The sequence below is a fragment of the Amblyomma maculatum genome, chromosome 2, assembly GCF_055883805.1.
Source record: "Amblyomma maculatum isolate TAMU_Amacu chromosome 2, ASM5588380v1, whole genome shotgun sequence".
Classification (NCBI taxonomy): domain Eukaryota; kingdom Metazoa; phylum Arthropoda; class Arachnida; order Ixodida; family Ixodidae; genus Amblyomma; species Amblyomma maculatum.
The window spans coordinates 48791230-48813595 of NC_139345.1; the positions used below are offsets into that span (position 1 = coordinate 48791230).

Consider the following 22366-nt stretch of genomic DNA (forward strand, 5'->3'; position numbering starts at 1 on the left):
GGTGTATGTGGATCGCACTTCTGCGCTCACACCAGACAATGGATGGTGAGAGAGGCAACTGAGGCCGTCCCTGATGCTGCATTCTGCCCACCGATAGGGAACCCCATGTCGCGATAATCGTAGACACACACGACTGAGAGAAATAGAAAAGGAAAAAGTGTGGCCGATAACGAGCGAGGCCCGGCTGTGACGATATCCCGCGGCCAGTCAGCGGCGGCACCAGAAAGCAGTGGACTTGTAGCGTGTCTGTGCGAGCGGTTTTCGCGGCGGCGGCGGGCTCCGTGCCTGACGCCAGGAGCTCACGCCTGCACTCATCGAGGACCTCACTTCCTGCAATGGCAACCGGAAGGCTGGTCGGGAGACTGCTCATCTTCATCATCGTGTCGCTGTTCGACGCCGTCGACGACGTGGATGCCGACGATGGTGAGGCATGCGTCTGTCTGCACGCCTCAACTGCTATTCCCGCTAATTTAGATGGTGCGCATCACTCCTGTAACCGAGAGCATAGTTGGCGTGGACGACACGCAGAACGTGAAGAGAATCGCAGAGTTATAGGAAGTGACAACATTTAGCACGGCAGTAGAAAATAGCAGATATCTATACTTTACCTATGTCACGCAAGTAGACACCGAAAATTTGCAGGTCATCGTTCGCTGCGGCGGAAATGTTTAATGGCATTGGCACATGCCCCGCTGTCGTATTTTATGCTGTAGTTAAACTCCTTTCGTTCGTTTTAATATGATTTTCTTTTTCACGGCTTTTGTGTACCGCCTTTTAATTAATGTCTGGTGTGTTAGGCCTGTGGTCAACGAGAATGTGACGCCCTCCCTGCGAATGCATTTCCTTCCCCGCCTGAGAAATATCATCACTGTGAAGGCCTTTTGAGTAACATTAACAAATAAATCAATACAATGTTCACCTACGGGAGCCGTGCATTGCTGGAGTAAAAGTGGGCCTATGCTCAGCTCAAGAATCTTGTCGATACAAGCCTATTAAAAATTATAGAGGGCACTTTGGACCACTAAAGTGCGATGAGGCGAAAGACATTATAGCGTGGTGGATCGTAGCCCTCCCCTATGGCACCTCTATATCCCTTTATTAATGCTTTCATTCCCATCTTCCTTCCATTACGGCGCGGTTAAGGTGTCCGCGGAGATTGTGACAGATACTGCGCCTTTTCTTTCCTGTAGACCAATTGAAAACGCCGCTGGTGGTGGTGGTAGAAACATTTACTGACAATTTACTGCCAATTACAGAGGGCGGGGGCGTTGCCCCCTACATGGCATTTGAGAGCCCCCTCCATGTACGGAGGGCGCTCTTACAAAAGAAAGCCCTTGGAGGGCTACCCGAGCGAGAGCGCATGTAATGATTTTGCGCTGGTCCTTACAGGATGTACTGGTTGGTTGGTTGGTTGGTTCACAGGAAGAGAAATGCGCAGTATCTGTCACACTTGCTCTGTGGACACCTGAACCGCGCCGTAAGGGAAGGGAGGAAGGTGGGAGTGTAAATGGAAAGAGAGAAAGGGGAGCCGTAGTGGAGGGCTACGGAGTAATTTCGACCACCTGGGGATCTTTAACGTGCGCTGACATCGCACAGCACACGGACGCCACTTCGTTTCGCCTCCATCGAAACGCAGCCGCCGAGGTCGGGTTCGAACCCGGGAACTCCGGCACAGTAGTCGGGCGTCTTACCGCTGCGCCACCCCGGCGGGGCAGGATGTACTGGTGAGTAGCTTCTCCCAGTAATCTGGGGTCACCTCTGGTGAAGGAGGATGAGGGAATAAGAGGCAGGTGAGTAATATGTGTAGAAAATCGCCAGGTTTGCCACAGAGCATGCAAGAAGAAGAAAACTGGTCAGGAAAGCGGGCGTGGAGAGGGATGGGGTATGGGGGCTGTGCGCGTTTGTAGCTTGCGCCAATGGGCAGCTTGTGTTATTTTAAGATTCGGGGCAGGGGGTGCGTAAGTCCTCCTATTTTCGCGGTGGTAGATAAGGATGTCACGAAAGGGCAGCAGGCACTCCCCGGCATCTGAGGAAGACTGTTCCTCCCCAGCCTGGAAAGTGAGACCTCGGGCCAGGGAGTGAGCCTCCTCATTACTAGGAAGGCCTGCATGCGCGGGTGTCCAAATAAGGGTGACAGATTGTCGGGGTTGCCAAAAACGCAAAAGGTGGTGTGTGTTGGATGACACTAAACCATTGGCAAAGTTCAGGATAGCTGTTTTGGAATCCAAAATTATTTTCGCAGCGGGTGTGGATGTCATGGCTAGCGCAATGGCTACCTCCTCAGCCTCTGTTGTAGAATCGGTGAGAATTGAGCAAGCAGAGAGAAGTTTTGCATGATTGTTAGTAACTGCTAGTACCTTACGATGGGTGTTTGCATAGGTGGCTGCATCTACATATGCTACACTGGGGTCTTCTCCATATTGTCTGTGTAAGGCTTGCGCCCTGGCTGTTCTACGTTTGTTCTTGGTTCATGTTTTTGGGAAGGCAAGGTACCAAAATTTCGGAGCGAATTACAGGAGGTAATGGGGCGCCTTTAGATGGGAGTCCTATTGGGGATATGTGTAGAGAAGAGAGCAGTGCGCAACCTGCTGATGTACGCGAAAGGCGGGCCGTCTGGGCTGTCAGCGTGGCTTCACGGAGTTCTTCATACGTATTATGGGCCCCAAGTTTGAGTAAGCAGAGTGTTGGGGTGCTGGGAGGAAGGCGCAGGGCTGTTTTTGCACAACTGCGGAGCAAAGCGTTCACTCGATCACGTTCCTTGCTAGTGACGGGTAAGCATGGAAGAGCGTATGCGACTCTGCTGGTAACGTATGCTTGTGGCGAAGTGCATTTCTTTCATGAAGGCCTGTTTTTCGAGGTGCTACACGACGGACGGATGAGTCGAGTAGTTTGATGAGCATGAGTCTGGACTGCTTTGATTACATCTCCATGTGCTCCATGGGAGTAGAGAGTCATTCCTAGTACTCTGATTTGAGTTGCTACGGGAATCGATTGTGTTCCGAGTGTCAGAGTGATAGGTGGGCTATCAATATGTGCGGATTTAGGTCGGTAAAGAAAGAGTTCAGATTTAGACGGTGAGCATGATAGGCCTCTCTCCTTCACGTAGTTGTCAATAGTATTAAGGGCTGTTTGGAAGTGTCTCTATGGTGGCGTCACTGCTTCGACATGCCCAGACAGTAATGTCATCCGCATAAAGGGCAAAATGTATGTCTGGAATCTCAGAAACTGTTTTTGGGAGATGAATAAGGGCAATGTTAAAGAGTATCGGTGAAAGTATCGCTCCTTGAGGTGTTCCCCGAGCACCGAGCTTGATGTTTAGAAGCGTATGAGGGCCCAGTGTGAGAGTCGCTGTTCGGTTGCTGAGAAAGGCCCTTATGTAGTTTACATGTGGCTGCCTACTTGTAGCGTTTGTAGATTATTAAGAATGGCAGAGTATGTTACATTATCAAATGCTTTGGTGAGGTCCACTCCGAGAATGGCGCGTGTATCGCGAGTTTTTCAATAAAGGCTATGGTGCGTTAGCTGTCGGAAAACATCTTGAGTGGCCAGACCCGGACAGAAACCAAACATGTAGTTGGGCAGGAGCTCTCGTTCCTCCAGAAAGTTGCTTAGTCGTGTATGAATGACATGCTCCATTAATTTTCCGACACAAGAAGTGAGGGAAATAGGTCGAAGATTGGTGGGGAGAAGCGGTTTGCCTGGTTTTGGTATAAATACCACTTTTGCCTCCTTCCACTCGGCCGGCAAAGTTCCTTGTTGCCAGCATTCATTAAAGTAATTGGTTAAGATTATTATCGAGGGGGTGTCTAGATGCCTGCTGTACTGGGTCTGCTTCTGTTTGCTGTGTGGTGCAGCATTCGAGGAAGTGCCAAATGAAAAGCTGCGGCCCGGACTTCTGGGTCAGACGCCCGGCGGGGTCAGCTTCGTATATGCGTAAATCACCTGATTTAATCACCTGATTTGATGCAGTCCCCCGCCGGGGTGGTGCAGTGGTAAGACGCCCGACTAGCTGTGCCGGAGTATCCGGGTTCGAACCCGACCTCGGCGGCTGCGTTTCGATGGAGGCGAAACGAAGAGGCGTCCGTGTGCTGTGTGATGTCAGCGAAAGATCCCCAGGTCGTCGAAATTACTCCGTAGCCCTCCACTACGGCTCCCCTTCCTCTCTTTCCACTTTCACTGCCACCTTCCTCCCTTCCCTTACGGCGCGATTGCGGTGTCCACAGAAAACAAGTGAGACAGTTACCGCGCCTTTCCCTTCCTATAAGTAAATAAATCAGTTTTGATGCAGTCGTGACGGTACAGCTTGCCCCTTTTCGAACACAGCCAGCGTTCCGTTGAACGCATCAAAGTTCACCGGCGTTCTCTAATTGGTTTCCAGGAAAGGAAAGGCTCAGTATCTGTCACTCGCGGAATCCCGCTATCCTCATGGTAGACAAGGAGGATTATGATGTGCGCTTCGCGATCTTTTTTTTTTTCTTTATTGCATGAAAGTATTCCATGGTTGCGGGAGACTACCTATTGTAAACTGCGCTCCCTTCTCGAGGCTGTTGAACATTACCTTAGTCTTCTGAATATTGATTTTCAAGCATACCTTTCTGCTTTTCTTGCCTAAGTCGTCAATCATTATTTCCAGTTCATAGCGTGAGTTGCTTCGCAAGGCAATGTCAGAGCGAATCTCAGATTACAGAGTTATTTTCCGTCGACCCTGATACCTAACTGCTCCCATTCCATGTCTTTGAATACACCCTCTAAGTCAGCTGTAAATAGCACTGGGGAGATCGTGTCTCCTTGCCTAACGCCTTTCTTTATTGAAATTTTATTACTTTCTTTGCGCACCCTGTGCAGCCACTACATTTTTTTCCAGAACTTTTATATATGGCTCAGTTCAGTTCAGTTCAGTTCAGTCGTGTCCGACTCTTCGTGACCCTATGGACCATGTCACGCCACGCTTTCTGGTCTCTCACTATCTTCCTAACATCACATAACTTCATCTGCAGTGCCTCGAGGATGCCATCTAACCATCGCGTTCGCTGCCTGCCCCTTCTCCGGCGACCCTCAACCTTTCCCAACATCAAATCTTTCTCCAGCGACTCCTCACTTCTCATCAGATGACCAACGTAGCTGAGCTTTAACTTTAGAATTTGACCCTCCAATGAGCAGTAAGGGTTTATGGTCGACAATATCGACTGATTTGATCTTCTGGCAGTCCAAGGAACTCTCAAGAGTCTTCGCCAGCACCACCATTCAAACGCGTCAATTCTTCGGCGGTCAGCCTTTTCACAGTCCAACTCTCGCATCATAGCACGAGTTATACGGATCTTGGTTGGCAGACTAATGTCTCTGCTCTTTACTAGGCGGTCAAGGCTAACCATTGCTCTCTTTCCCAGAAGCAGGCGTCTCCTAATTTCATGGCTGCAGTCTCCTTCCGAGGTAATCTTGGAGCCCAAGAACAAAAAATCTGTCACAGCTTCCACTTCTTGTCCATTGATGCTCCAGGACTTGATAGGGCAAGACGCCATGATCTTTGTCTTTTTAATGTTCAGTTTAAGCCCAAACTTCTCACTCTCTTCTTGTACGCGCATCAGAAGTCTTTTGAGTTCCACTTCACTTTCTGTCATTAAAGTGGTATCATCCGCATATCTAAGGTTGTTGATACGTTTTCCAGCAATCTTCACTCCAGTTGAAGACTCGACCAGACCGGCCTTCCTCATGATGCACTCTGCATATAGGTTAAATGGGCAGGGCAGCAGTATGCAGCCTTGCCTCACTCCTTTCTCGAAAGGAAACCAATCAGTAAGACCATGCCCAGTTCTGACTGTGGCCTCTTGCCCTTCATACAGGTTCCTGTGGAGACAGATGAGGTGAATTGGAACTCCCATCTCTTGGAGAGCTTGCCACAATCTGCTGTGATCTACGCAGTCAAACGCTTTCGCATAATCAATAAAGCAGAAGTAGATGGGTTTCTGGAACTCTCTTGCTTTTTACATGATCCAGCGAAGGTTAGCAATTTGGTCTCTAGTTCCTCACCCTAAACCCTAATTTCGCTATGGCCCGCATGACAAATGAGGTTTGTACTGAGTCAAATGTTTTCTCGTAATCGATCAACGCTACTTATAGGGCCTGGTTATATTCCGACCACTTTTCTATCCTGTGGTTGATAGTATAGATGTGATCGATGGTAGAATACCCTTTCCGAAAACCTGCCAGAGCCTTTGATTGATTAAAGTCTAAGGTGGTCCTGATTCTTTTAGCGATTACCTTAGTAAATGCCTTGCACATGAAGGATAATAATTTAATCGGTCTGTAATTTTTCAAGTCCTTAGCGTCTCCTTTCTTATGAGTTAAGATAATGTTAGCGTTCTTCCATAATTCCGGTACCGTCGATGTCACCAGGCATTGCGTGTACAGGGTGGGCAGCTTTTCTAGCACGGTGTCACTATCATGCTTCAACAAATATGTAGTCACCTGATCTCCTCAGCTGATTTTCTCCTTTTCATAGCCCGTAACGCTTTACTAACTTCATCCTTTGTTAATGGCGGAACGACTGATTTCTTTTCATTACTACCCGACTACTTAGGCTTCTATTTAGGTTCGTATAGAACTCCTCGGCTACCTTGATTATCTTGTTCATAGTTGTAATGATATTGCCCGCCTTGCCTCTCAGTGCATATCTAATTTTTGTCGACGCCTAATTTCCTCTTCACCACTTTCTGGCTACCATCGAAAAATTAGAGAAACAGTAATTTCAGGAGCAAACTGTCAGCAGTGGCGGACATAATTTACTGCAGCTCTTCTTACTAGTTAATAAATTATATAAAACTCCCTCATTTGTTTTTTCTTTTTAAGTAACTTTTTAAATAACCTGATTACAAGCAATTCCACAACTTGGAAGCCATTAACAAGACTATGCCACATCTGTCTTTGAGACGAAGAAAACCTTTCCTGAAGTCCTGCAGAGCCAGAAATGCTGTCCTTTTTCCCAGACAAAAACTAGTGACGGAACTGAGCGCATTAGACGCACAGGGAGCTCGGTGGAAACGCACTTCCTGTTATATTTTTTTTTTCCTTCTTTCATTTTATTGTTTGAGACAGAAAGTTCTGTTTTTTGTTTCAGTTTTTTTTTTTTTCCGGGAGGAAGCATTATAGTGCAACAAAATTTGACATTGCGTGTGAACAAGGGATATATTGACATTACACACGTAACCGGTCGGGAGAGAGAGAGAGAGAAAACAAAATAGAAAGGCAGGAAGGTTAATCAGGCGACGCCCAGTAGGCTACCCTACACGTGGGGAGGAGAACAAAGGGAGAAAGGGGAAAGAAAGAGGGCCAAGGAAAGGAGTTTATGACATGTCCGAGATCTATAGTGAAAGGGGTTAAAGAGCGTACACATAAAGTCTTGAACTCAATCCCGAGTCCTTTAAAAACTTTTCACTGATTTCTTTTGTGACGAAGGAGTCATCCAAGGGCCCAGAATCTTAGCTTCAGTAAGAGCGCGGGAGTCAAAGCAGCAGAGTGTAGCAGCCAGGAAGACACACTCACGCTCAAACTGAGGGCAGTCACAAAGTACGTGCGCAATAGTTTTAACACACCGGCGCTTATCACACGTTGGAGAGTCTGCCATGCCAATGAGATGTGAATAGGCATTTGTAAACGCCACTCCTAGCCACAGGCGACACAACGTTGTAGCATCACACCAAGGGAGGTCGAATGGTACCAGCAGTTGAAGCAACTGGTCAAAGTGGTGCGAGCGGAACGTCCGGCCTCCATGCATAGACCATGATTGTCTAATCACGTTTCGGGCGAGCAGTTGAAGGTGCCTTGCAGCGTCGGCTCTTGTCAATGATATCTCGACAATGTTGGTTGTATCGTGAGCCGATCGAGCAGCATAGTCAGCTAAGTTGTTGCCAACAATTCCACTATGGCCTGATATCCCCTGGTAGATTATTTCGTAACCATCTTGTAATGCCTGGTGGTGCACATGTCGAACCTCCGCTACAAGTTGCTCATGGCCGCCATGGCTCAAGACCGATTGAAGAAATTTTAGGGCAGGTTTGTAATCACAGAACACAGCCCATTTTTGAGGTGTTTGTTCGGAGATATAATCGGTCGAATAAAAACACTGAAAATAAAAGGGAAAGCTTTTATTGTTTTTTTTTTCTATTCGTTTCAAGATACGATTGCAATAAAGAAACCTTTCCAGACATAATTATTTAGTTTGCAATGTGACTCATTCTTGACCGCGAGCTTTGGTTTCGTTGTCCGATCGCTATAATATACCTTCAGACAAAACTAGTAAAGACTGCATATCTTAATTTTCGAATTGCTCACCGTATTTTGCATGTTTCGACATGTATCGAAGCTTGTGGTTCATCTATTGGCTTGTACTTTACTGTAGAGTGATTAGACCAATTTTTCGCTATGGTTTGTTCGTGGTTATCTTCCGGAAACATGTTTACGTGTAAGTCAAAAACAATTTGCTTTCAGCCTTTGAGTTCTGTCGCCTGTCGCGTACCTCAGGTTTCCTGTATTCTGCGGCCTGTGAACGAATTTGGTTTGAGTCTGGGAATGTAGGCACTAATGTACTAAACAGGCTCATAGAGGAACATCTGCTATTGTCCGCTGCGCATCGAGGCCAGGAGAATTTAATCAGGCAGGTTCATGCAATGCGCGTCAGTCAGAACATATAGACGAAAAATCTTCTATAGGTTCTCAATTCGGAGCATTGCTGGGGCTCAAATGATGCAACTATAAAAGAATTATATTCATTTTGGCATTTAAGAAACACTATATCGGTTACTGTGCGCAATCGAGTTTTTCATATTTCTTAAAATGTTTATTTCAGAAAAATAAAACAGAAAATATACTTTCCCGCTAGTTTTAAAATTACGTTAACTATCACATCTCTAATTTAGATGGCTGAAGCTGTATAATGTGCAGTGAATTAATAGTGCCAGCAAGTGGTCACCACCAAGGCATCAAAAAAAGTAATGAACCACCGCCTTTGTAGTTACAACCATTTGAAATATAAAAAACAATTAAGCTTGCTACCAAAGGTCCGTTTAGTTCAATAACCGAAATTACCATACAATTTCAATTTCTCTTCAAGTTTTTGCGCATGAGTGAAAAGCAAATAGTAGCTATGTGATATAATTATAAACTAAACCCACAATTGCTAGAGTCATGACAGGACGGACAACAAAGCAACGCAGGCACTTACTAAGAAACCCTGGAGTCACTGAAAGCAACCTAATGAGAAGTAACAGCACCTGGGCCTTAGCAATGAAGGAACCAATTAAAACTCCATTTAGTTAAGAAAACTCGCAAAAGGAGAGTAATGCAGCGGAGTCGGTTGTTGCCACTGCATTACTCCAAAGCTCTCGCACAAGTAGATGTCAGAAAAGAAAAAAAAAAAAAGAGAGAGAGAGAGAAGCAGAATTAGATCGCACATCGCATTTCAGTATGTGCCCGAGGACCCGCGCCGGCGTATTGCAAATTCCTCGTAATGAACGAATGTACTGGGAGCAAAACAGATGTATCAACGTTAGTCATTTGGTTAAGTGATCAGTTCGTGCATCTTCACTTTGAAATGCACAAGATGCAGTAAATAAAGAAATATGAGGTGCAGTCCAGAGAAAAATTCTAGAATTAGTTTTTACAGAGCGGAAAAGGACCTGATTATTCGTCATGCGGCGACGAGATCAGCTAAATGGGTAATTACTGTATATTATGAATGATGACTATAAAGGTTACATTAAAGAAAACTTCCCAAAAGGCAGTACCGAAATAGAGACTTGCAATATGCAAGGTGTAAAAGTTGCTGTTGGACACAATCTGTCTGACAAGCTTACGACCAGCTACCGTTTACATATATATTTCTACATCTCAATGAAATACCTACGAGATGTAAAAGGCGTGGCGTATGAACGGCGTTCGGTGTCGTCAGGTTGTCACGTGCTGGATTCCTCCGGGGACGCCCATTCACCCTTTTTTTTTTTTTTTTTGCATACAGAATCACAGATGGAGAAGTGCAGCAGTGGGAAATGTAGAACGCCGGAAGTACGGCGATATCCGCCGGCCTGATCGGCGCCCCCTTTTCGATGGCATCCTGTGCAACCGCACTTATCGCCTACCCCTAAGGCCAGCACTGCCCACTAGGCTTTAGAAAAATAGTTACTCTTTCAAAAACTAATATGGTATTGCCTTTTCCGCGAGGTCAGAATCGCCGTTGGCATTTACCGCAGAAATATATGCTAATTTAAGCACTAATTTGTGACTGGCAATTAACTGACATTAAAAAAATGCATCCAGTAAACTGCGCCATTTGCGGCCGAGAATTCGCTTTTGAAAATATATATATATATATATATATATTTTTTATTTTGAACGCAATATTTTCCGAAGTTTTTGAAAGTGTTCGCTACACCACCTGGTATAGCTGTATCAATACCAAGGTCATGGTCACGTCTTACCATGGTCACGTGCAGCCATCGTACCATACGGTGATTCTTTTCATTATTTATTCCCTTCCGCATTCATCCTTGGCAACCGTCGTCTTTGACTTTCTTTGACGCCAACCTACATCAGCCTTCAGATCCAACATCAAAGTGAAAGATTTGATGAACAGCGCGCTGGTCAAAAGAAAACGGGTCGCGAAAAAAATAACTACAAAACACTTTCCGGTTTTACAAACACTTTGGCATTCATCAGAACGTTCGCAAGGTTATATGCGTGACGTAGACCTGCATTCGCTTGTGAATCACCCCTACTTACTGCAGCCTGCAGAGCACCACGGGGAACCAATCTGCGTCTAGGCGCAGAGCTCCTGAATCGCAATTTCAAGCACTTTTAACAACCTGGAGCTTGCTATAAACAATCATTGATGGCACTTTGAGTCAGTAATCTCATATATACACACTCTCAAGTTTATAAAGGCCCTCCCTTACTTATTTATTTTTTTCGCTGATATGACTACAAAGTATGACTGCTGCTCCTCATATACCCTCCTCTCCACCACAGTTTCTATTCCCAACATGTGCACAGAGAAAGTACTGGTGGCATGATTCTGTAAGGCGGCGTTTCATTGCTACAGGTGAAAGTGTTACTGGCAGCACGCTGATCAGCCTTCTCGACCTCACCGCCTTCGCTAGCCAACGAATGGTAGCAGCCCATCGGCCGTACGCCACTAATGACGCACAATGGGCGAAAACACGGTCGCGCTATCAGCAGCTTGATGATAACTCGCTCGAGGGTGAACCTCGGACAAAGACGGACGCCAGAGATCCGATAACGAGTAGCATTATGAATAAACCTGACACATGAGTTTCTTGTTGTGTCCAGCCTTTCGACGTAAAACCGAGCTCCATAAAATGCAGCCGCTGGACAGTTAGGGCAACACGGCTCGCAGCTCCCACCTGCAGAATCAACAAACAGAGGGCATCGACACCGCGTACCAAAGACCTATAAATACGAGCCTTCGCAAGCCGAAGGAAGATACGTTATCACGCGAGCGCAGGGTTTCGTCACGCAGAGCATTGTTTAAAAGTTGCAGGCACGGGATAAAGCCAAGCCTTGTATGCATATTTGCGGTTTACGTTTGAACACACTGTGTAAAGCAAATTCTCCCTTTCCTTCTACCCACGCGCACGAACGATACCTTCTAACCAGCAGCGAATACGATAATAGAGTTGTTGCTGAGCGGAGTACTCACAGCCAATATTCTAGAACAGTCCGCGCGCATTGGCTTACTATGTACGACTTTCTAGAATTAAGTCATTAAGTTGGCTCAAAAAACGTTTTTGCCTTCCCAGCACTCGTCGACTTGTCATTGGTACGGTACATGTCTCGAAGAGGAAGAGCCGGGCACAGATGACCATTCATATGAATATTTAAGTGATTAAATTTTGTTTAGAAAAATACACCTCCTATCGCTATTTGTTCCACAATATGTAATTGAGCCGGAATTATTTAAAGGTAGCTATAGGTTGTACCACGTGTCAGACCATCGGCTGACCTGATTCGGGTCAAAATGACGTAGCCTGGGACCGTATTTCCTACGGTTTCATTTTCCATTTAATTTAGCCGGGCACCAACATGGCGACAGCGTCAGACGAAAGCAGCGGGCGATTACTTCCATCCCAGCCACAGCTGCCGCGTTTTGATGGAGAAACCAAGGCGCCCATGTGCTGTGCGATGTCTAGGGAACGTTAAACAACCTCGAGGGCTCGAGATTTCTGGGGTATTCCACTATGGCGTCACTCATAGCCTGTGTCGATTTGGGACGACGTTAAACCCTATATAAAACAAACCAAAGCAGCGAGTCACAGAAAGCCCAAGATAGCGGGACCCGCCGTCGCGATAGCCATCACCACTCGCCGCACGCACTGGCTAACCATTGTCTGTGTGACGCAGCCGGTGCCGAGGTGTGGTCGCTAATGGGCCAATTGTCCCATCGTTTCTCATGTACGCTTGAAAGCCGCGGCTTCGTCACCCAAAAGTGACTAATGGAAAGGATCAAATGGATCCAAAATAAAACGGAAGAATGTAAGCTCATCGAATACGGCCCCTGGAATCACGTGCCGCTCTGGTCTTACATCGCCAAGATTGTAGCCCCCTCTTATCTGTAGTTTGGCACCATGCCGACCGTTTTCGGGAAGTCTCCGTTAGCAATATAATATAGAAAGCTGCAGCTTATCTCCGTTATGCGCATTGTATCCGGGCTAATGACGTCATACACACATCGAGGACAAGGTACCTTGTTCTGAGATCTAAGGTTTCGCGGCATGGAACGTCTACACGCAGAGCTGCGCACAAGTTTGTTAGCCATAGAAATGTCATATATGAAAAAAAAAAAAAATTGCACCTTATATTGTCCCGCCATGCTCTTGCGCATTTTTTTTTTCTCGCTGTTTTGTAGCATATAATCCTCGCCTCTGCTAGCCCACCAAAGCTCGAAAAAGCAAAAAGCTATAAGTTTATGTGAAGAGCTGGAATAAATTGCCTATACCCTCGCCCACGCACCTAAAAAAATGATGGTGACCCTGCACGCAGAATATAACGATTAAGTTTCGCAGCGGTAACAAGCTACAGGTATCTAGTTAAACGCTGATATGATAGTCTGAGTCTGTCGGGCCTACACCGCCGCAAAGTTCATTGCTTAGAAATGATAAATTCGACGTTATTTCTGTATAGCTTTAGAATCAATATAGAGGTTTATCGATGTGTACAAGGTCTTACTAAGTCGCAAATTCCACCGTATATAAGCCGGCTACTGTCGAGTGCGCATCATGACGAGGACCCTGGACTCTGGCTTTCTTGCTCTCTTGCACGCATGCCTCACGTATACCTCCTTGTGCACGCAGGCATCCAGTGGCTGGGCGACGCGTGCAACGACGACGATGACTGCCACGACGCGTTCAACCTGCTCTGCGAACGGAGTCGGTGCGTTTGCAAGACTGGCTTCGTGGCGGCCCAGTTCAGCTGCCAGCCAGGTAATTACTACACGCGCCCCTGGTCTTCTGCGATCGCGTGACACACTTCCGCGGTGCACAAAGGGAAATACTAACGATACCGGATGGCTCTATGCCGTCAAACCGATAAACCAAGTGTACACTTGCGCATCTCACTGGCATCCACACATCGTTATGTATACACTTTGCGATAGCAGTATATACTCCTAGCAAATCTCGAAGGCCATTACTGTGTTAACTATCCGTATCTCTTTTGGACGATCTAACATGTCAGGACACACACACAAAAAAAAAAATGTTCACGTCGCATATGGTCACGAGTTCCAAAGACAATGCGCAAATGAGGAGCCATTTTGATGTGCTCTCATGGTTACGCGCCTCAGCTCTAAAAACAAAACCACGTCGTTCTGTCGTCAGATGCCGAACAAGCAGTCGGGTTCATTCAGGGCGCGATGACACTCGGCGACCGCAAAAATTTTCTCTCGCACAATGTTTTTCCTGGAACCAGAACCTTTTCAACCTTAGCACACCATGAAGTGGCTGAGCGACAATTAACGGAGAATGCCAAGCCATTGTCGGGGTCTTACCAGGGGAATCCCCTACACGGCCCTTAAATTGAGGCACTAATTAAGGTGCTGGTTTACAAATAAGGTTATTCGAATTACCACATGTTGGCTTCTTTAACGAAAAAAAAAAAACGTAAGAAAAAAAAAACAAGAAATGCAGGCAGAGGTAGACCTACGCATTTACAATCGTGCAACATCATCAACAAGACAGGTATAAGTTAAATAAAAGGCGTTTTCTTAATTCTAAACAGAGATATATAACGCGAATGCATGCATAAGCAATGGGCCTATCCGGATAAAGATAAGCAAGTTTGATTTCTTTTTTCTTTCTTTTTTTTTTAATAGGGAGTGTGGGGGCTCAATGCCACACGAATATTCTTACCGGAAGGCTCTGAAGCTTCTACGATGATGGCTTTGAAAAATATTAATCTATTGTTCTCGCCAAATGGCTGCAGAAAGTAGTTTTCCTGCTTTTACATGCAACTGCACACTGCACTGTCAAGGTCGCCAGTTACTTTTGTGAAGTTGTTTAAAACGAATATGTACAATCATATAAAATCGCGAACACTATATATCAAGCGCCTTAACTGCAAATTGTGAAATTAGGACCCAATTCATGCATGACTTATTTCAGACACAACACAGCGACACTGATAGATTTAGCCACGCTCTGCCGCATTTTGTAACATTTCAAAACGCTCGCTTACACTCAACGCCTTGCAAAACCTATATGCATGATAACTTGAGGTGATAGGAGCCATTTAGAAGAGTTTTGCGGGGCGAAAAAAAAAAAGGAATATCGGTAGTCCCAATCGAAAAAACTATAAAAAATTCGACAAAATATTCTGTAGTTCTGAAGTTTGCAACAAAAGTTCAGTTGTAAACGTCAGAATTTTCTGCAGTTCTGTAGTACTCACCAGTAGTACTGGATACTTTTTCTGTAGTACTTTTCTGTGGTCTGCAGCTCTGTAGTATTGTTTCGCTTCAACTACAAAAAAAAATTCATATCTTAACAGGAATTTCTGTTGTCACAACAGGTTAACTGTCAAAAACCGCACAGAATTTGTCGCGACAACCGAAATTTTTCCGTGGTTCTTTTTTTTTTTCGACTGGGCTGTTTTTGAAGCAAACGCTAACTGAAACATTAGCAAGGACGAGCGCTTTTGTTATTGCCACTGTGCATGTCGCTTTAACACGATGACCTTTTCACGGCCTTCGGAGAAACCGGTTACTGGGCTGTTAAGGTGGGCATATTCTTCCAACTCTTTCCTGTGCTACAAGCGCAGCCCAGTGCCCAATATAGGAGCGCCCTTCACACCTTCTGTAAAATAATGTTATAATTAAGAACAAGTACCCGCAAACTAGACAAATCATTTTGATGAGTGCTCAACCTTAGCGTTAGTCGGATGGCAAACAAATAAATAGAAACAAATAACATGTGTCAATTATCGACACGACAATTATTCAATTAAAGCTTGTCGCACAAGTGAAATAAAATGGACTCACGTGTTTAACATATCCCAGCGCAACACAGCGCAAGAATATATAGCACAGCAAATGAGTCAACGTGGCAGACGCTGCTGTATTTAGTCGCATATGGTTGAACCATATCCCAGGGTGGTTTCAAAACCTCGAGCCCTACACATATTCGCGCTGAAAAGGAACATACCTGACACAATTCACACTTAAGTAACTCGAGAGTACACTTGATTTCGGATATCACGGTAGGATACCCCGTCCGCGCCAGCCGAGGCCGGAGGGTAGACGCTGGTGCAAGCAGACTATTTCTCTTCATTACTGTACGTAGCGATAGTAAGATACTTTACTAGAAGATCACTTGCCGGTTAAGTGACGTGCTTTTGCCCCGACAGGAAGGCGGTAATACACCAAAGCATATATCCATCTTCGTTTCTTCGTTTCTGTAACCACACACTGGCACACAGCCCAACAATGCCTATACCGTTGACATCAATTAGGCCTAAAGCCTGATCGCTCTGTTGCTTCGTCGCCTGATGTGAGGAAATGTGGACCGAAATATCCAAGCGGGTGGTTTCGAAAGATGCACTGGACACTCGTCCATCCATGATAACAAGCGCAGATTCGATGGCAAAGCTCTACGGCGTTAACAAAAAAAAAAAAAAAACTGAGTATAAGAGCTCACGAGCGCGAAACGGAACTGTCTGCTGTACCAAGCTGGTTCCCTAGATGCGGCACTATTTTTCCCGACCACACTCCTGTCGTCAGCGGAGTGCAGACCTGGCCGTCATATCTAGGTGACATTGCTAACGCCCGTTGTACCAAAAGTACCCAAAGGACACGTGTTTCCTTGGTTCAAATAATAGTATTAATAGAGAACAGCAATCGGATATCGGCTATCCGGAGAGCGCTCAAATCCGCGAAGGAGCATGATGTCTGGGGACCGTACCTTCACATGCCAATGCTATCTCAGGAACTGAATCGAATCGCCCATTGAAGCAGCACACAGCGCTTCAGCTGAAGCAAGAAAACCTGCTCCGAATGGGCGATTGTAATTCATCATAAAAGAGAGATTTCTCAGACTACATGAAGCACGAGCACTGTGCCATTACGAAGCATACCTTTACTGCAAGGTTGGCCTCTGCGCGCACAGTCATTCGCACAGAGCTAGTTAGCTGGAAACACCACTGGCCACACTTTTCGAGCAATTGTTTTCTTTTTTGTCGAATCGTGCTTCTGCATCTTCACTAGGGTCACATCTTCATCATTGTAACCAGAGCCGGCGAGAAAAATCGGCTAGTTATCATCCCTAACATTGGAGCCGGGAACTGTCGATGATAAAAGGAGCGCAAGAATAATTTGTGAACAGCGTTGTGTGCATTCTGTATATATGTATATACGTGTGTGGCACATAATTATGGGGGACACTTAACCTCCGCCTTTAAGGGTATGACGCGATAGCGTAGGCTACCAGCCACATATAAAGCCCCGCTTTAACGAAGCCGTATGAATGTGCCTGCGTGTCCTAGAGCTAAGTAACGTGAATGCAAGGGTCAGCTTCCGCCAAACGTAACATCTAGTCAGTGATCGACCATCTCAGCAGCGCCATGCTCCTTCTTTTCGCTCACAACTCCGGCGCCCTATTTCCTGGTGAACGGGACCTTGAGTGCAGAAAACTTAAATGCACTCTGTCCCTCTTTACCTCTTAAAGGGCGCTCACAAGTACAAACAGTGTGATCTGATTCCTAACAATGTATAGACTCGTAACCTCGGTCAATATAGTCGTCATCCATACTATGTGCTATCAAAACAGCGAGCCACTTCCCACTTCATCTCATGCAGCCGCATCTCTTGGGGACTCATGCACGTACCACGCCCAGTGCCAGTACAAGGACCCGCACAGCGCCTGCGACCTGTCGGGCAAATGCAACTGCGTGGACGGCTTCGCACCCCGCCGGGACGGCGTCGCCACCAAGAAGTGCGCCGCCACCGGTGCGGACAGCGAGCGTCAGTATACGGACGCTGTCTTGAGACCGCACGCGAAAGGCACGACCACAAGCTTCCTCTCACGGCGATACAGCCCGAACTCCGACGGCTGTGTTCGTCTGGTGTCTGGCATCCGTAAAGCTTCGTCCGCATGGATAATTTATGTCCGCGAGTGAAACGCACGCAGCCGTGCTGCCAAACTTACTGCATCTTGGGAGCAGCAAGCTGGCGCGATGAACGCCCATGATAATACAGTCGCACATATTTCATACGCGCAGCGAATTCGTGGGCACAAACGCTCCATTCAGGCCAGGCCTAACTGTCTCAGCAGACCCCGTATTAAATGTACAGTACGGTCCACTGTTTAAAGGAACATCCCACCACGTGGCCGCAGCGTAAGGTGCCTCGATGCCTTTGCCACTGGCCATCGAAGCACCCTATAGCAGCGCTCCGTGAAGCACCAGGTCCATGCGTATTGAGTGCGAAAGGTGAAGTCAGCCTTGCGCCGTCTGCTATGACGCTCTCCCCCCGCTTGCCTGGCGGAGGTAGAATATCTAGAATGCGAAAGCTGAAGTAAAATTATATACTGGCATTTACTTGCAGATATATTAAAGACTAGTATTTTTCAAAATATATTTCTTTCGCTATCGATTCTTATGATGCATTTTTTCGCTTTACAAATGTGATGGAGCAGACATCTACTTGTCTACTTTCTACTCTAAATCTGACATTCTGCTTTTGCTACAGTGGGGCGATCATAATGGGAAAGACTAAGCAACCCGTCAGGACGTTCTCCCGGCTTTGTGCTTTGTTGCTTCGCGGTCACACTCGGTCAGTTCTCCTTTTATTGCGCGGGACCAGAAAACGTTCTTCGTGGTTGTCGATCGCCAAGAGATTGTTAATTATAACGAAATAAATTATAATAATTAAGGTTAATTAGTCATAGTCATAGTTATTTATTGTCATATTCGTAATTTCGTTTGTCTTTGACTATGACTAACTAAACATTATTATGATAGCGATTATGACTAGTACCATGATAATGACTATCTATGATAATGGTTATTCATAGTCACGGTTAGTCGTAATCATAATCAAGCAATGATTAATTATAACATAGTTGGTCAGTCACAGTCAGAGTCATAGCATAGTTTGTCACTGTCATGATGACTCAGCCATGCTTAATCATAGTCATATTTAGTCCCACAGTTTTTTGCGATGTTTATTACCTCGGGGAATAAAAGGATATGTTATTCCAAGTCATAGTCATGATTAGTTCGTTAGTCAGTGATAGTAATGGAGTCAGTCATAGTTATAGCTATGACTAATTATGCCTAACCATGACTATGACAATGGATAACTGCGAATGTGACGAACTATAATTAATTACATTTATTTATTATAATAATTATCAGTTATAGATTCTATTATTATCGATCTCTGAGTGATTGACAGGTACGAAGGACGTTTTTTGGTCAAACGTTTCGGTCACACTTTCTGGTCACGAAAGCATAAATTAAAAATTTTATCTCATTAAAAGAAGAACTGACCGAGCGTGACCACGACGCAACAATTCACAAAGCGGGAGAGCGCTTTGGCGGGTTTTTCTTAGTCTTTGTCATTATGATCGCCCCACCGCCGAACAGAATAATGTGATAGGTGAATAATGTGAAGCAGAAAGTGGACGCGAAGTAGATATCTCCGCCATGACCACTGTAATGTGGGAAATTGCGCAAGAAGAACCGATAAAATTTGGGAAAATGCTCTTCTTTTACACATCACCGAGTAAAAAGCAGTTCATGATGTATAATTGAGCTTTTGCGTTGTATATATTGCACTCCCGCAAGGCGAACGCCAGGAGTGCGCCGCAGCAGACGACACAGAGTTGACTCCACATTTCGTACTCACTTCGCATGTGCCTAGTGGTTTTTAATTCTCGCCGGTTATCGAAGGGGGCGTTCCCCCCCTCCCCCCAGAACGCTGAGGGATATTCCATTTAATAATGGACCGTACTGTACGGTCCATTATGCAGAAGACTAAGGTAATGTTCAACAGCCTCGGGAAGGAACAGGTGTTTACATTAGGTAGCGAAATACTGGAAGTAGTAGGCGAATATATCTACTTAGGACAGGTAGTAACCGCAGATCCGGACCATGAAAAGGAAATAACAAGAAGAATAAGATTGGGATGGAGCGCATTTGGCAAGCACTCGCAGATTATGACTAGCAGCTTACCGGTATCGCTCAAGAGGAAAGTATACAACAGTTGCATCTTGCCTGTACTCACCTATGGGGCTGAAACGTGGAGGCTAACCAAGAGAGTTCTACTTAAGTTGAGGACAACCCAGAGGGCTATGGAACGAAAAATGGTAGGGGTAACATTAAGAGATAGAAAGCGTGCAGAGTGGGTCAGAGAAATAACTCAAGTTAACGACATTCTAGTGGAAATTAAGAAGAAGAAATGGACATGGGCAGGACATGTAGTGCGAAGAGAGGATAACCGATGGTCGCTGAGGGTAACAAACTGGATTCCAAGGGAAGGAAAGCGTAGCAGGGGGCGGCAGAAAGTTAGGTGGGCGGATGAGATTAAGAAGTTCGCAGGGGTCAAGTGGATGCAGCTAGCACAGAACCGGGTTAAGTGGAGAGATATGGGAGAGGCCTTCGCCCTGCAGTGGGTATAATCAGGCTGATGATGATGATGATGATGACTGTACGGCCTTTCTCAAAAGTTTTAAAGCCAGTGGGGTTTTCTTTTGAGCCACACCATGTTCCTCTAATGCATCCCTGGTGTTATGAATTTGCTAATCAGAATCAGAATCAGAATTTATTCAATGCAATGACGAATACAAAGAATTGGTAAATACAGGAGGAGGTCCCAAAGCCAATGGCTGCACAGGGGACCTCCTTTTACAAGTATGCAAAACAAAAATGATTCAGTACAAACAACAGCGAGTGAAAACTGCAACTGTTGTGTAATATAAATGTAGAACACAAAGATATACAACATGTCGTAAATATAAACAGAACATAAATTGGGAACATGATATATAAATGTAAAACAGGAAACAATTGAATGTGGGATAAGTATTTCTTATCAATGAAATAAAAATATATTTAGCGCGATAGCAGAAAAGTTCGAAAACTACGCAATGTTAGATTATTGAATGTTGATTATGAATGCATGAATGTTAGATTATTGCTTTATTGTGAATGGTAATGAATTCCACAAAAATGAGGCAGAGAAATTAACTGTGTATTTGGTCCCGTCTTTATTAACGGGTATAGACTTCAACTAATGCTGCAGCAACCTCACCACACGGCTTAGGAACGATTCCTTTGTGCTCTAAACTTTTGCCAATGGGCGTACTTATGTCAGAGCAGCATTGTACATAGTACTGTCTATCTTTGTTTTTGTTTCTTTAGTGTGTCTCCGATCGTGCTGATACAGTTCGCTTCATAGTGTTGATATGTATAGAATGTCCCAAATAGCCTAAGCCAAGCATTTAAAATATGTTTTTAGATCTTTTGGAATGCAAGGACGCCTTTCCGACTGTCGTCTGGAGCACACCGGAATATTTTCTACTGTGTCTTTTTAACTGATCAGCTAAATTTACCATTAAAAAGGTCAATGTATTTATTAAAACTAGAAAAGGTGCATGAGCTATCGGTTTTGCATCGTTCGTCCTCGCACTGAAAAACTTTAGCTCTACTTTTCGCACTGCAACACCCAAGATCATAATCAAATAATGCTGCTGAGGTTTCATTTGTACAACTTGTCCTCGCCCGTTTTTAAACCCACTCCCATGGCTCACATTACATATACACTTCGCGCGGTATTTTATTTCACAGCTATCTGTGCAATCGATTTCATTCATGCAATAGAGTTTGTCCCTATACTCCACTTTTTTTTTTTTTTTTTCTTGAAGTGAGGCTTTTTTTTTTTTTTTCAGGCATTTTTCGGCAAATATTCAGAAACATGCTTTCTTGTTCTGAACTATACTTCTCAGCCGAGGAAATCGACACATATCAGCGTTTTACCGTCCTTTCACTGATGAGAAGTCATAATTGGAAATCGCAGTACACTTATTTCTTGCTTTGTACATACTTTTCAGATGTGGTCGATTCTTACGGCACTGGTTTCGTGACGTTCGGCATCGTCGTGCTTGCGCTGTCAATCATGCTCGCTGTTGCCTGTCTCTTCAAATTCGTCATCTGCAACTGGTAAGTGATGAGCGACGCTTGTGCTGCGCTCTATTGAACGCGTAAAAGTTCACCGTTATGAGCCATCTATAGGTTTCAGCCGAACTGAGCCAACTCCAACCCATCAATCTTTGATTGAATTATTAATTCGATTTCCGGATTTTCTTGGCAGACTCGCGCCATATGATAGAGGACCGCCTTCTCCTCGCAAAATTGTCATTATTTACTGAAAGGGGCTCGGACTATGCAGTGTAATCTAGACGGGCAATTAAAGGTGCGTTTTAGTCGCCTGAGGTGAACTTCATGTTTTTTACCAAGACCCTCATGCGGAGGGGGTACCTTCTACAATTCGAGTTTCGAGTCCGTGGTGTTGAGTAGTAGATAAATTCTGAATAGGAAGCGAAATGGTATGACAACTCCGAGGACGCTGTCCGATGATCGGCTGCGTAACAATTTCGATCCGAAAGAAGATAACTAGTGGAGCCACATTGAGGTCCGTTGTTGGTTGGCTCCCTGCTACAGGGGTATCTGTTACGCATTTTTCCACTTGCGTCTTTACGGTGGCTAGACGACGGCTGTTGCGGGGCCAGCGCCGAAAGATATTCGTGTTCACTGAAGAAATTCGCGCCCAACGCAATTTTATTCTTGTTACAGGCAGAAAACGTTTAATGAA

General features: G+C 45.3%; 1 protein-coding gene across 3 annotated transcripts in view; it reads left to right on the forward strand.

Moving 5' to 3' along the window:
• The first annotated feature begins 220 nt into the window (after positions 1-220).
• LOC146198579 (uncharacterized) overlaps positions 221-22366 on the forward strand; it is a 42292-nt gene continuing 20146 nt past the window's right edge. Inside the window, exons 1-4 of one of the 3 annotated variants that reach the window (XM_084594070.1) lie at positions 221-423; positions 13359-13487; positions 17351-17554; positions 21606-21714. In XM_084594070.1, the coding sequence (XP_084450196.1) occupies positions 336-423; positions 13359-13487; positions 17351-17554; positions 21606-21714 (530 nt within the window). In that variant the 5' untranslated portion in view covers positions 221-335. The remainder of the gene's footprint in view (positions 424-13358; positions 13488-17350; positions 17555-21605; positions 21715-22366) is intronic. The other 2 variants (XM_084594071.1, XM_084594072.1) reach the window with 2 other exon arrangements.